At 48.7% G+C, this 13,155-nt stretch overlaps 7 protein-coding genes across 7 annotated transcripts; 5 read left to right on the top strand and 2 right to left on the bottom strand.

Moving 5' to 3' along the window:
• Nucleotides 1-6: 6 nt before the first annotated feature.
• EI90DRAFT_2987581 (putative ERG5-C-22 sterol desaturase) lies at nucleotides 7-2,114 on the top strand. The gene is made up of 6 exons (XM_039056016.1): nucleotides 7-95; nucleotides 148-527; nucleotides 620-808; nucleotides 885-1,560; nucleotides 1,617-1,948; nucleotides 2,016-2,114. Exons 2-6 carry the CDS (start codon nucleotides 184-186, stop codon nucleotides 2,068-2,070), a joined length of 1,596 nt encoding a protein of 531 aa, XP_038924134.1. The 5' UTR covers nucleotides 7-95; nucleotides 148-183; the 3' UTR covers nucleotides 2,071-2,114.
• A 538-nt stretch (nucleotides 2,115-2,652) lies between these two features.
• On the top strand, nucleotides 2,653-3,156 carry EI90DRAFT_3114992 (uncharacterized protein; the record flags this gene model as incomplete). Its single annotated transcript, XM_039062734.1, has 3 exons — nucleotides 2,653-2,796; nucleotides 2,863-2,940; nucleotides 3,001-3,156. The coding sequence occupies 3 exons, from the start codon at nucleotides 2,653-2,655 to the stop codon at nucleotides 3,154-3,156; spliced, it is 378 nt and encodes a 125-aa protein (XP_038924133.1).
• Nucleotides 3,157-3,517: 361 nt separating this feature from the next.
• Nucleotides 3,518-6,604, bottom strand: EI90DRAFT_3114991 (nitrogen permease regulator of amino acid transport activity 3-domain-containing protein; the record flags this gene model as incomplete). The annotated part of the gene is made up of 5 exons (XM_039062733.1): nucleotides 3,518-3,541; nucleotides 3,612-3,717; nucleotides 3,776-4,720; nucleotides 4,774-4,929; nucleotides 4,986-6,604. The coding sequence occupies 5 exons, from the start codon at nucleotides 6,602-6,604 to the stop codon at nucleotides 3,518-3,520; spliced, it is 2,850 nt and encodes a 949-aa protein (XP_038924132.1).
• Nucleotides 6,466-7,356, top strand: EI90DRAFT_3028947 (uncharacterized protein). Its single transcript, XM_039058088.1, has 4 exons — nucleotides 6,466-6,787; nucleotides 6,843-6,922; nucleotides 6,991-7,133; nucleotides 7,187-7,356. The coding sequence occupies exons 1-4, from the start codon at nucleotides 6,693-6,695 to the stop codon at nucleotides 7,304-7,306; spliced, it is 438 nt and encodes a 145-aa protein (XP_038924131.1). The 5' UTR covers nucleotides 6,466-6,692; the 3' UTR covers nucleotides 7,307-7,356.
• EI90DRAFT_3028946 (Lumazine-binding protein) lies at nucleotides 7,321-8,383 on the bottom strand. Its single transcript, XM_039058087.1, has 4 exons — nucleotides 8,313-8,383; nucleotides 8,013-8,235; nucleotides 7,876-7,955; nucleotides 7,321-7,820 (listed from the first exon to the last, which is right to left on the bottom strand). The coding sequence occupies exons 1-4, from the start codon at nucleotides 8,325-8,327 to the stop codon at nucleotides 7,431-7,433; spliced, it is 708 nt and encodes a 235-aa protein (XP_038924130.1). The 5' UTR covers nucleotides 8,328-8,383; the 3' UTR covers nucleotides 7,321-7,430.
• A 74-nt stretch (nucleotides 8,384-8,457) lies between these two features.
• On the top strand, nucleotides 8,458-10,710 carry EI90DRAFT_3165614 (peptide chain release factor eRF aRF subunit 1; the record flags this gene model as incomplete). Its single annotated transcript, XM_039066293.1, has 9 exons — nucleotides 8,458-8,490; nucleotides 8,569-8,577; nucleotides 8,634-8,671; nucleotides 8,732-8,771; nucleotides 8,842-9,080; nucleotides 9,137-9,569; nucleotides 9,628-9,844; nucleotides 9,897-10,051; nucleotides 10,109-10,710. 9 exons carry the CDS (start codon nucleotides 8,458-8,460, stop codon nucleotides 10,259-10,261), a joined length of 1,317 nt encoding a protein of 438 aa, XP_038924129.1. The 3' UTR covers nucleotides 10,262-10,710.
• A 533-nt stretch (nucleotides 10,711-11,243) lies between these two features.
• Nucleotides 11,244-12,244, top strand: EI90DRAFT_3149623 (uncharacterized protein). Its single transcript, XM_039065602.1, has 3 exons — nucleotides 11,244-11,436; nucleotides 11,492-11,728; nucleotides 11,803-12,244. The coding sequence occupies exons 2-3, from the start codon at nucleotides 11,504-11,506 to the stop codon at nucleotides 11,818-11,820; spliced, it is 243 nt and encodes an 80-aa protein (XP_038924128.1). The 5' UTR covers nucleotides 11,244-11,436; nucleotides 11,492-11,503; the 3' UTR covers nucleotides 11,821-12,244.
• Nucleotides 12,245-13,155: the final 911 nt, after the last annotated feature.

The raw sequence follows: 13,155 nt of genomic DNA, 5'->3' as shown, positions 1-13,155 counted from the left end.
GAAAGGCTGGGCAATCGTACCACATCTGAAAAAAAGTTCAAATTTGCTGTCGTTACCCCTGCAGCGTCAATTGCCCTCGGCCCCGGGGATCACAGGTAGCCCCCTTAAGAGAGTGACGTGTTTCCACAGCATTGACCGCACGTTCAGCAGAATCGCTCGCCTTCCCCTTCCAACATCCCTAAGATGACATCCTTCTTTCGCGCCTCACCAGCCATCCTGTCATATGCCTCTCAGCCCGTATCTCCATCTCTAGATGGATCAAATGCACCCTCCTTTTTCGCGAGCCTCAAGTCATCTGTGGATCCATTCTGGACAAGCAACACAGTATTAACGGTTGTTGGCACCACTATCCTTTTGCTTCTCGTTCTCGAGCAAACGAATTACCGAATAAAGAAGTCTTGGCTGCCAGGTGAAAAATGGACGATACCTATCATTGGCCAATTTGTCGACAGCATGTATCCTTCATTGGAAAACTATCAGAAGCAATGGGATATGGGTCCTCTAAGCGCATTGAGCGTCTTCAACATGTGCGTATTGCATGTTATTGTGGTGCAACTTCCTAGGTGTCCTGACCTCACGTTTGGTTTCTTCGTTCACTTATCCCGCTTGAAATCTACAGTTTTATTGTTATGGCATCCACGAACCAATATACGCGTAGAATTCTCAATAGTCCTTTGTATGCTGGACCTTGTCTTGTACACTCTGCAAAGAAGGTTCTGGAGCCCGACAATTGGGTTTTTCTTAATGGAAAGGCGCATGCAGACTATCGCAGAATGTTGAATGCCCTTTTCACAAGAAAGTCATTAGCGTAAGTGTCATTCTCTGTGGAAGGACTATTCGCCAACAATTATTTCGTGTCACACTTTTTTTCGGTTCCGTATCAGCATATATCTCAAGACCCAAGATGACATTGCTCGGAAAACCTTCAAGAAATGGCTGGAATCGGATCAATCTCTGACTCATTCGGATATTATGACGTCCGTACGCGACTTCAACATGGAGACTTCTCTCCGAGTCTTTTGTGGTCCACATATTCCTGAACATGCTGTGCGCCTCATCACCGGCCAGTACTGGAAGATCACCAAGGCCCTCGAGCTTGTCAACTTCCCACTCGCCCTGCCAGGGACGAAGATATGGGGAGCAGTTCAAGCTCGTAAGGAAGCAATGAAATGGCTGGAAGGCGCTGCAAAAGCGAGCAAGGAGGCCATGAGGCGGGGGGAAGAGGTCAAGTGCCTTATCGACGAGTGGACTCGAGAGATGATTCTTGCCTCGGAGTCGGAGGGTGAGGCCAAGTACAAGATGGACTTCTCGGACCATGAAATTGCGCAGGTTGTCCTCTCGTTCTTATTCGCATCACAAGACGCGATGTCAAGTGGAATCATATACATGTTCCAACATTTGGCAGATTACCCGGATATTCTCGCGAAGATACGCGAGGAGCAGATACGCGTACGTGGTGGCGATCTAGAGAGTCCTATGAACTTGGAATGGTTGGACGAAATGCCATATATCCGGGCTTGCGTTAAGGAGAGCCTTAGAGTCAAGCCTCCAGTGACTATGGTACTTCCCTTGGATTATGACGCTGTGGAAGGACTCTAACGGAAGTAATTGCCAAGGTTCCCTACGTTGCACATAAAGATTTCCCAATCTCGGAGTCGTACACCGTTCCGAAAGGCAGCATGGTCATCCCTTCTTTATATCCATCGTTGCTCGACGAGAACGTATACCCTGATCCTCACAAGTTCATTCCCGAGCGCTGGCTGGATGAGAACAGCTCGGCAAACCAGAACCCGGCCCACTACCTTGTTTTTGGTGCAGGACCACATAGATGTATTGGTCAAGAGTATACGACAATGAATATGGCGACGGCTTTGGGGACTGCTGCGATTATGATGGATTGGGATCACCTGAAGACTCCAAAAAGCGATAAGGTCCAAATCATTGCAACGTGAGGATGGTTGTTCGAAGTCTTTCAGAATGTTCGATGCTAATTGTCGGAACTTTGTCCCTTTTAGCATCTTCCCCCAGGATGGGTGTCTTCTCAAATTCACCCCTCGCAATTCTACTTGATCCCACAGTTTAGTATTAATCTTTTAAGGTCCCTATCATGATCCCCCGATAATTTTTTCATGCCTGGGCTCCTTTGCTACCTTTCATGTTCTTGCAAGATGGATGTGGAAAGCTATCCCCTTCGGACGGTTACATACGGCATCCTACCTTCTTGTCAAGTGCAAGGATTGGACGCTACGCATCACTAACGGTTTCTTCCTTTGGTTGACCTGGAAGTGTAACTAGTTAGCTTCTTATGTGCTTAAAATAGCCGTTTTGTCTTAAGGCTTTCCCCCTGCATCCGTGAAGTGTGCGCCGGGATCGAGAAGACGCAACCTGCTGTCGATCTAGTGTACCTTTGAGACAATAGATTCGGCCCACTCCGCTGCTCAGACTCAGACAGCCTCAAGAGTCAACCTCGTTGAACCGCGATGGAGCGCCAATGTCGAGTCACCTGACCAATCCTCCTGACCTCGATGACGTCGACGTGAAAGAAATTACGAAGTTCATGATATAAAAGGTTTCATGGAGGATGTTGAAGCGTCTAGCAAACTTTAACCTCACCCCCACTCCAACCGAATTTATCGAGGCATAAAAATCATCATGTCTTTTGTTACTCGATTTACCGCCCGTCAATCCAGCATCGTGGCGAGGAATGCTCTCGTTGCATCTCATTTTGCTCCGCTTTCGACAACTGCTGTAAGGAGCAAAACCGTGGCAGAGACCACAAAGGACACTCTTGATACCGTTAGTTCTCTTGGTACTTAGTGTTCACCGCGGGCCCATAATCATTTCTATTACAATCATCTCCAGGTTAACAAGAAAGTTGGTAAGGGTCTTGCGTCTGCAATTGAGGGGACTGAGACGGTGGTCAAGAAGACGAAGGAAGTCGTAGGTAAGGTGTCGAGCCGAACCACGCCTCGTTACTTCATCCACTTGTGCGCGGTCCAGCTCATAAATCCGAATCAACATTCAGGAGGTAAAACCGACCAGGCAAAGGCAAAGGCACAAGAGGCTGCCGGTCAAGCAAGTCAGAAGGTAAACCAAACGACCGCTGAAGCTCAGCAGAAGAAAGAAGAATTGCTCGGAAAGGGCAAGTCCCACTAAAACATTCTGTTCGTTCGTTCAGCGTTTCCGCATAACACATCTCTTGTCAGATTATTGACTTTTGTCGTTGATTGCCCTCGGGGTTACAGGAGGCCCGAGGAGTTGGCCGTATCATTTCACCTTCCTCTGTACTACTCTTCGACCGGAGAATCGATATGGCACACTGGCTATTCTTGCCCGACAAAACATACTTGAGCGTCGTTCCGTGTTGCAACATGCCCGACTACTTGGCGAGTGGCTGTTTGCTTGAGAGCTGCGTGAATAACTCGGCATGAGCATCCATCGATGTTGCTTTCTGTGACAGACAGTCTGAAGATCATTCGTGAGGCGGTTGAGAGCGAATATTTTCAGCAATGTAGCATCAAGGATGAAGCATGAGCATCAACTGATGTAAGATGCATGATAAGAGTCAAAAGCTCGTTCTGGACACATAGATTCACTGTCGAATTACTTACATATTCCTCAAAATGATGCAACACTTCGCGCAGCTGCTTTCGACTAATTTCAGTCCGGTGGAGGATCTCGTCTGTTGTCTTCTTTCCATCAAAGTAAGGCGAGACTCTGGGATGAATATTTGAATCTTGACAATGAAAAGCGATAGCGGACAATGATGACCCACTTTTTAAACCAACGCACAAGATACTCGTCTTTCCCAATACACATCGCGTCCAACCATCGTCTTTGCGCCCTCGTCGCTCGCTCCGGGTCCACTAAGAATGAAGGTGAAAGGTCTGTATCTTCCTCTTCTTCAAGTTCAGACGTCTCAACCTCCGTGCTATCTGTAATAATTCGCGTTTTAGGTGGTTGACCATATTTTTCGACCATTTCATCCTCTTCTGAAGGAAGCTCTTCGCCCAGGTCAGACCCTTCATCAAATTCGATCTCCTCCCCGTCATGTCCGTTTTCGCTAATCTGGTGAAACAAAGCAGCTGTGGAACTGGTATGGCGGGAGTAGGAGCCTTGTCTTGAACGACGAGAAGGTTCACGGCTCCCCCGAGAACGCGATTTGGAGTGGGTTGGGGTGATTACTCTGATGGTTTTTAACGGAGGTGGTGTGACGCGTCTCCCAGATGCTTGGAGGGAATCTCGAGAGGGGGTCGTTGGAATAACGGGATCGGCCCAGCCGACTTTTTCATCCAATCTTTCAATGCTCTTGTTTCCCTGGGAAAATATCGGAATCCGTGGAGAAGCAGATCGGTCCGGTCCGTTGCTGTAACCGTTTTTTGAATCGCTGGCACGTCGGATGGATCTGGATCGGCGTCGCTGATCGAGCATTTCCTTTCTCTTGACTCGTGCATCACGTTCTTCACGCTGAACCTTCAAGGCTATGACCTTGATCTCTGTCGTAACGACGATTCGGACTCGAACGTGAAGCATGACGACTACATCGTTAGCGAGCATCCAAATGAGGGCCCGGAGGAAAAGTTTTCGATTTGCAGTGTTATGAGGAACTGGGAGGAGAGCATTGAACGGTCTATGTGTTGCGGATATGGCACTCAGAAGAGAAGGTAACGGGCTCAAGGTGGGGAATAGTTGGGAGAAGAGCGCGCTCAAGTCCGAAAGCCTGCAGAAACATCAATTAGTGATAGGAATCACGCATCACTTTCCATTTCTTACGGTCGGGGAAGGACGGAGGCAGGAACATAAATGTTCGTAAGGGTCTTGCGAACAACATCGCAGACCCTGGCTTTTCGATTGTACACCAGAAGCCGTACAAGCGAATACATCTCCGTCTCAAGTTTGAGATCGCATATATCAGACATTTCATGGAGGCTAAGTTGGAGGGGTTAGAGATATGGGATTGACGAAAGCACAAAGATGTGACTCACGAGAGTGTTGGGCTCGCCACTTTCAAGAGCCGGCTTAGCGGGTCCTTTCCGTTATGGTCCCTGGGCCTGTCTCCGATCAACGCATCCATTCCGCTCTCTCCGGATGGATTATTTGCGTCATCAAGCAACAAGAAAGACTTCCAAGGCTTAAGTGGAGGTATCTTCCATCCGAAGCGTAATTCGTCCTCAAGTCTAGCCTCAGTGCCTTCCTCCTCCTCCTCCTCGCCACCATTGTTGATATTCCACCAGTCTTCTTCACTGGGGATACCCGCTGTGACGTAGATGTCATCTGGCTGTGGCTGGTCAACTTTGAGTAGATTGAGATGGCCAGGCGGGAGTTGAATATTAACAGGTATAGTGTTAATCATTACCTGTGCGAGCGAGGAGGAGACGACAGCTTCATACGCAGATTTGATGGCAAGAGCTATGGTGGACTGTTTCAACGCCTTTTGGAAAAAGAACTCAAACTGTTTGGTGGGACTTTGCCTAGATTCGGATGACTGAGGTAGCTGTGAATCACCACCAGCTAGGCCGGAAAGCACCAATACACTCACGAACACGTTTTCACGTAACCTGATGAGGTTATCTGTCTCTTGAGCCACATATCCATTTCTACCCTGTTCATACAACATCACAGCAGTGAGCCTGAATGATACTTGCTGATAGTAGGCATCCATATAGCGATCAAGGTCCGTAGATGCAACAGAGGATGGATCGGGTCGATCTAGCACGAGTACCAAGTGGAAAGACTTCAAGAGAAGGTTTTGTTTAGAAGCAGACGGTAGGGGTTTTCGGCTTCCGGGTGCCGTTCTAAAGGGTGATGGTGATGCACTTGGGGTGGGTGGGCCAGAAGGCAAATTCACCGACTTCGGCCTCAACCGCGTGCGTGCATCGCTCTCTTGCTCTTCATTGTCACCGTCCTCACTGTCATCTGCGAAATGGAACCGCGCCTTTTGAGATTGGCCGCCAGGTGGTCCACGGCGATCTTCAGTACGGCCGCGAGGACCATCCTGATCCATTCCTGATATGATCTCGGTTCCAGGACTCCGTTCGTAAATTTCCGGAAACGACCAGCCTCCATCTTCCTTAGCATGCACGGGGTGTCCTACGAAAGCAATATCATCGACGCTAAGCTCGAATTTTTGATGACATAGAGCAGGCTTCGGGGAAAGTAACTCGGCAAGGAATGACGCCTGATAACCAATGAGATCTTCATACATGTCAAGAGCAGTCCCCTGAGAACCGCTTGGTGTTTCCTCTTTAGCGGGAGCGTGGAAACTCTTGGTGCTTCCCTCGTGCCCAGAATCTAAGGACAAGCAGTCCAAATCCTCCGTTTTGTAGGGTTGCCAGAGATACATGGGGTCAAGTGATTCGGATGGTTTATCTATATACCCATGCTCCTCGACCACCTTCTTTAGCTTTTCTTCATCCAAGGCATGGGAAGCAATATAAGCAGCGTCAACTAAGTGATGAGGCTCAAGATAATCCGGAGGCCGTGGACGAGCGAGTCGAACGGGGACGTGAGGTTTAGGAGGCCACCTAAATACTAGATTAGCACCATTTGACGAATCGGCGACAAGTAAAATTGCAAGAAGGTCGGAGTGGATTTCAGTTGTCATGAAGGAAGTCTGTCCTGCCACTGAACTACGATGCGGGAGACTCACACGACGCCAGGAGCGCTAAACCTGAAAATAACGTGACAAACTGATGGCGCTTCGTCAGTCCACGCGATGGCTCGCAGAGAATGTAAGCTCGAAGCCGATCCCTGTCAAGTCGAGTATCGCTCTTTTACCACCCATTCCGTAAGCATTTCTCAGTCTCGTAATGTTTTCCACCTCATCCACAATCGATTTTAAGATTGTTCCGTCGAATACTGCGTGAGCACCGACACTTGCCACTTGAAATGCGCGCCTTGGGTGATCCGTATGTAAAAGATGGTAAGATAGACTAGGATGATGTTCTCCTACGATTGTTTGGAAGGCAGACTGTCTACTGTGTCCCCAAGAATTTCGGCGCCATCGAGATACAACAAATCCTGTTCATATTATGGGCTTCCTGTCTCAATGGAAAATGTATCTTGACGCATTAGCAGCTGATCCAGGCGGAACATTTAGGGGTAAGCCTCTGGATCCAGTTTTATTCGAAAAGGCATGCCATTTTATCACCTTTCATGGCAGTCAGTTTTTTACTTACTTTGACAGATGTCAGACGAGCAGCTCGGCCAACTGTATGAGCTCATGCATGCTAGCAAGGACGTGTGGAAGCCTGCCTCTGGAGACTCGCTGGAGTATGATGAGGAGCTCCAAAAGACAAAGTCATGACATTCACACTTTATGCCATCGTACCAACCAATATAATGCTTTGATCAGATACACGTACATTAACTTCGGTTATCGAAGTGTGCTCTAACCTAGCAGCTACAACAACAATTTTACAAAGCACAGCTTATACGGTGTGGGACTTGGCTAACGACTTTTGAACCGCTTCGTCGACGAGCCGTTCGAGTGTCCCCCCACCAAGTGCTGCAAGAACAGCCTTCTCGACATACTTTCCCACTATATCAACCTCGAGATTTACCCTCTCCCCGACCTTCTTTTCGGGAAGCTGGATTTTCGTTTGGGTATGTGCAATAAGCATAACGCCGAACAACCGGCCTGAATCAGAAACTGATGTAATAGTTAAGGAGGTTCCATCCAAGGCAACATAGCCCTTTTGAATGATGTACGGAAGTAGATCTGCACGATTGGACGAAGGTTCTGGAACTTGGAAGAGCAGCCTGAGTGAGTTGCCGTCTTCCTCTTTAGAAACTATAGTCACTGTGTCATCAACATGGCCCTGAATTGGTTTGTTGGGAATGGATGATGACAATTCATGAAGCAGGTATACTTGCCTGCACCATGTGTCCTCCGAATCGAACATGAGCAGCCATTGCACGTTCAAGATTTACTCGTGTGCCAACCTTGAGGTCCCCTAGAAACGTCGTCGTTGTGGGAATCATGTCGTTCCGAGGATTACATGGCTACGGACCAAGGTTCGTTCGACTTAAGGTCTCTGGTGCAACGCCGACTTTGAATTTATCCTGGTCAAATTCCGTCACCGTCAAACAAGCCCCATTGACGCTTATCGAGTCGCCAATGTGACAGTCCCCTAAGATGGGTGCTGAATCGGCTATGCTGATCGTCCATCCTCCTCCGCCACTCTCAGTGGTGTCGTGGGCTTCTATGGAGCTGACGACACCCATATGCTCAATCTGGCAAATTTTACGCAAAACAGCGTTTCCCGTCATGAGAAGATTTGATTATCAGAAAGACCATCAGCTGCACTGACCAGGCCTGTAAACATGTTGGGCAGTAGTCGCGCAAGTACCAAGGTAACAAAACAAGTCACGACGACGTCGGGACCAAATCTCAATTCAGTCTCACCGTTTTGCTTTCCATCCTTCCCCCACGTTGTCTTCAGGACTTCTTAAAAAATGAGCCAGGACGCAGCTGAACAGAATATACAGGTTCGCCCATATCGCATTGGATCCGCATGGCATGAAAGATTTCCCTAATAAAAACTTTGCTTTTTGTGGTCTGTTCAGCTCTGGAAGGTGCGAGTTAAAACCCGATATTGGCCTAACACGTCTAACGACTCTAAATCGGGTAGATTAAAAAGTTGATACGGAGTCTCGATGCTGCTAGAGGGTAAGTGAAGCCATGTTTGACACCACTTTCTTGTTCATGGTGCGATCGGACCCCTCCAAGCGCCGGGACGTCCATGATTAGCCTCATTATTCCCCCCAAGGTACGCTTCCCAATGCATGCGATTGTCTGTCGAGGATCTATTCGTGTTAACAGTACATTTCTTGCACCAGGATCAAATTTCTCGAGTGTCCGGAATGTTGACTCAGGAGTACGGCACCGCATCCAACATCAAGTCCCGAGTCAATCGCCTTTCTGTGCTCGCCGCGATCACAAGTACTCAGCAGCGCTTGAAACTTTACAATCGTGTTCCCCCAAATGGACTCGTCCTCTTTGTAGGAACCATTCTGACCGAAGAAGGCAAAGAAAAGAAGGTCTCGTTTGATTTCGAGCCTCACAAACCTATTAACACGTAGGTTCACATGAGCTTCAATGTCTTGGCCATTACTTATCCTTTCGGTCGCACAGCTCACTGTATCTGTGTGATAACAAGTTCCACACGGAAGCTCTCTCTGAACTCTTGGAGTCCGATCAGCGTTTCGGTTTTATCGTCATGGATGGAAACGGTTCCCTTTTCGGAACCCTCTCCGGAAACACGCGCGAGGTGGTCCACAAATTCACTGTCGATCTTCCGAAAAAACACGGACGTGGTGGACAATCTGCTCTGCGTTTCTCTCGTCTCCGAGACGAGAAGCGCCACAATTATGTGCGGAAAGTGGCCGAGCTTTCAGTGCAACACTTTGTTACGAATGATAAAGTTAACGTTGCTGGTTTGGTGTTGGCTGGAAGTGCTGATTTCAAAACCGAGCTGAGCTCCAGTGACTTACTCGACCAGCGTCTTGCTTCTAAGATTGTCAAGATTGTGGATGTTAGCTACGGAGGCGAAAACGGCTTCAATCAGGTGATTTTGACATCTTTCATGAAGGAAAAACTAATCCCTCACGACCTTTTCCCTCAAGGCCATCGAGCTAGCCGGAGATGCCCTCTCCAATGTCAAATTTGTACAAGAGAAGAAGCTCATTCAGAAATACTTCGACGAAATTAGTCAGGACACGGGAAAATACTGCTATGGTGTGGATGATACCCTCAAAGGTCTTGAGCTCGGTGCCGTGGAGACTCTGATCGTCTGGGAGAACCTAGACATTACGCGATATGTCCTTCGTAACGCCGCCGGAGGTACGAAAAAGTATGACTCGGGTTAGAGGCTAACAACAATGGTGTCGGGTAGAGGAAGTCATTGTTTACGCCAACAAAGAGCAAGAGAAAGATCGAGAAAAGTTCATCGACAAGTCCACTGGGACCGAGATGGAGCGAGGTGCTGAACCACAAAGTTTGTTAGAATGGTTCACAGAGAAATACAAGGAATTTGGTGCCGTCCTCGAAGTACGTCCAATTGTTCGGCGTCAGGCAACATCAATCCTGATAGCACCTTTTTCCTAGTTCGTTTCCAACAAGAGCCAAGAAGGTGCCCAGTTCGTCAAAGGTTTTGGTGGCATTGGTGGACTCCTCCGTTACAAAGTTGACTTTGCGAATCTTGCTGGAAACGAAGATGACGATGACGAATTCTACTCTGACTCTGACGATGGTATGTGACAGAAGCCACGACGGCTCATGCCGTCTCAAGCACAATCCGGGTGGAACGATGGGTGGATGGTCGTGGAAGGTAGACGGGGAAGGAGTGCGGTCGATCCAGATGAGGGCCTGCTAGAGTGGATCACAGTGAGTTCGAGACCAGAGCCAGTGCGAACGGGAGCAAACATCGTCGAAGTCAGAGACGGCGAGTTTGCACGCGTTGACCAATGGTCGGCGCGCCCGGGCCCGCCACTGGCGTGTCAAAGGATAGACTCGCTGGGCACAGAGCAGTTTCGCTGGTACGAAAGCGCAACGTTCCTTACGCTTTCCGCTGCCACGACTGCGAGCCCGGCTTGAGACTATCCTCTTTTCTACTTCCAATTGTTGTTCTTCCATTTCAGTCTGTCAAACTAAAGTGCATTTGGGATCATCCTGTGGCCGAGTAGTCATGAGTTGCATCGTCCCGCGGAAGCATGCGTTCTGTCGATAATGCATGTATTCTATCGCGCTACGGAATTTGTTGCATTTGGGTCTAAGTCTTGCAAATATGGGACCTCTGATCCCATCTACTCATTGCTCCGAATCACTCGAACCTTTGCTTCAGCGGAGCAATGAAGATCAGCACTAAACCTATATTGCATACTGAACAGGGTCGTTCTCGGTCACCCAAACCGTGAAAGCAAGCATGGGAAAGCCCACAGGACCCACAACTGCTGAAATCCCAATGAGAGACAGCGTAATTGGGCCTCTGCCCCTCTTTCTTACACGAGTGGTGGACGCCGCGCGCAATCAGGGCAAGATCCAGCTCTGCCGTTTTTTTTCTGGGTGGTTTCGTTGCAGCTGATATCGTGAGCAATGTAGCCTGCACATCGAAACTGCAGGGAGAGTACGGTTGCAGTATGCCAAATGGATTGGATTGGATTTGCTCAAGCGATTTCCAAGGAACATGTCATCAAAAGAAGGGAAAAACACGTAAGACGAACGGAAAAGGGAAGTGAGCCACGTAATTTCAACGTCAGAAATTTACGTAATTGTACCACGTACTAGCTGCGGGACTCTTCCCTATCCTAAACCCTTGGAGCGTCGCCAGTCCAACAAGGCCTTGCCAACAGCTGCTCCGGTCCCTTCCAACATCGGCCGATAGCACCCATCCACAAGTGATATTTTCGTCACACTTTTGCAACCTCCATAGCGAAGTTCGAACATTCTTATCATGGCGTGCAAGTCAACAATCTGACATTCCTACACCAGTATAACTATACGATGACTGTCACCACAATCTTGGGTCGCCGAATTGATCTCCCAACCTCCATATTCCTTCATAGTCTTGCCTTAACATTTTATGGGCTTTCCTTGGTCTTCTACCCCACTTCGAAACCCTCACGGGCTAACGATCGCTTTGCCATGATTGGTGTTGTATTGACATGTTTCGGTCTCGCTTATCTTGGGACGGCGTACGTGCCCCAGGAACAGAACGCCTTCCTTTATGTCAGTGTTCCCATCCGTCTGGGCGCAGCTTTACTTTGTGGACTCAAGGTTTTGTTTTTTGGGAATACAATAAGCGCTGCTGGGAAGCGTGAATGTTTTACGATTCTCATATATGATGGAATTGGGGGGTGGATTCTGGGATGGAATCTTGGCACATGGAGTGGTATAGCTCCCGCTTACCGGTGATTTCGTGGTGGATGGGCTTATAACAATGCGTTTCCTTCCAATTCCGTGTGCAATTTTCGCCCGGGTCAAGGCTGTATGTATATCTGGTTGTTTTTTTTGGCTGTGAACCTCTGCAGCTCTTCTCGGCGCCCACAGGCGCTACGGCAACGTCTATGACAAGGGCGTATTCCTATAACCCATCGGGCCCTTGTCTTGCTTCTCCGGTACGACATTCCGTGGGGGCTAGCTTATAACAACTCTCGCCTCTTGTCTTCCACAATCCTACACGACTAGTTCGACGAATCCCTGTGACACAAACTAGCCGATCGGAGCGAAATGTACATCCTTTAGCCATTGGCATGCTCGCGAGACACGCACATGTGCAACGGCTAGCCACTATTTGCCTCAAGAGGGTCCATTGATGTGCTGTCTTACTGAGTCCCGAGAGTCTTTCGCAACTTTATTCCCCGGCTACTTTAGATTCGCTAAAGCCTTCTATGAAAGCTCATATTCTCCTCATCAATGCTGTCTTCTTCCTGCCACTCGTTTCTGCTGACTTATGATCGACGACAAACAATGTTTCGCAATATGAGACTACCTTTCCTTTTCATCTTCGGAGAAGATGAGAACCTCTGGCAGTCGCAGTCTGAACAACACGAGAGCACGCGTCACCCTGAGGACAGCGAGAGTGCATGTTCAATAAGGAGCCAGGCCTGGACGTCCTGCCATAACTGGGAACGAAGTGCCAGTGATGAAGATAGGAAGCTTGCGTGGGACGAGAAAGCGAAGCAGTTCCTTGGAAAATTCCTGAGTGAAACGTAAACATGCACCTGCATTGCATTTTCTCTTCAGCCCCTGTTTAAGAGCTATAATATTGCTCTCAAGTCATGATCCCTTAATTAGCTGGCTAGTTTCAGCGTTGCATATAACACAAATATCGCTCGACCACGGCCCGCATCGGTTCAGAACCGTCAACGTATCTGCGCGCGTTCAGCTAATTCAGACGGCCTATTTTCATTGCTCTCATGTATTCCAGCGTCAACTCGAGCCAGGCTGGAGACCTACTTCCAATTGTCGTCCTGCCATTCCAGCCTGTCAAATTTGGGACCATCCTATGACCGAGGAGTCATGGTCTGAGCCCATTCCGCAGCGCAGGAGCACGCGTTCTGTTGATAATGTACTTCGATCGTGCCACGGATTCTGTCGGCTGCGGGCCCGTACAATGTTCGAACCCCAAATGAATTCCGCCTTGCAAGAGGTTC

The sequence above is a fragment of the Cantharellus anzutake genome (genome assembly GCF_015039405.1).
Source record: "Cantharellus anzutake strain C23 chromosome Unknown EI90scaffold_1, whole genome shotgun sequence".
NCBI lineage: Eukaryota > Fungi > Basidiomycota > Agaricomycetes > Cantharellales > Hydnaceae > Cantharellus > Cantharellus anzutake.
The sequence above is the reverse complement of the archived record's forward strand: the minus strand, read 5'-3'. Positions and strand labels throughout refer to the sequence as shown.

What these genes read in the sequence shown, in the direction of transcription:
- EI90DRAFT_2987581 (XM_039056016.1), top strand. Translation starts at nt 184, where the DNA reads ATGACATCCTTCTTTCGCGCCTCACCAGCCATCCTGTCATATGCCTCT. An exon ending in GCATTGAGCGTCTTCAACAT is followed by an intron (nt 528 to 619) that starts GTGCGTATTGCA and finishes TGAAATCTACAG; the next exon opens with TTTTATTGTTATGGCATCCA. An exon ending in TTCACAAGAAAGTCATTAGC is followed by an intron (nt 809 to 884) that starts GTAAGTGTCATT and finishes GTTCCGTATCAG; the next exon opens with CATATATCTCAAGACCCAAG.
- EI90DRAFT_3028947 (XM_039058088.1), top strand. Translation starts at nt 6,693, where the DNA reads ATGGCGCTTCGTCAGTCCACGCGATGGCTCGCAGAGAATGTAAGCTCG. An exon ending in GCTCTTTTACCACCCATTCC is followed by an intron (nt 6,788 to 6,842) that starts GTAAGCATTTCT and finishes ATCGATTTTAAG; the next exon opens with ATTGTTCCGTCGAATACTGC. An exon ending in ATCCAGTTTTATTCGAAAAG is followed by an intron (nt 7,134 to 7,186) that starts GCATGCCATTTT and finishes TTACTTTGACAG; the next exon opens with ATGTCAGACGAGCAGCTCGG.
- EI90DRAFT_3028946 (XM_039058087.1), bottom strand. An exon ending in CTTAAGTCGAACGAACCTTG is followed by an intron (nt 7,956 to 8,012) that starts GTCCGTAGCCAT and finishes CGACGTTTCTAG; the next exon opens with GGGACCTCAAGGTTGGCACA. An exon ending in TCGGAGGACACATGGTGCAG is followed by an intron (nt 7,821 to 7,875) that starts GCAAGTATACCT and finishes AAACCAATTCAG; the next exon opens with GGCCATGTTGATGACACAGT.
- EI90DRAFT_3149623 (XM_039065602.1), top strand. Translation starts at nt 11,504, where the DNA reads ATGACTGTCACCACAATCTTGGGTCGCCGAATTGATCTCCCAACCTCC.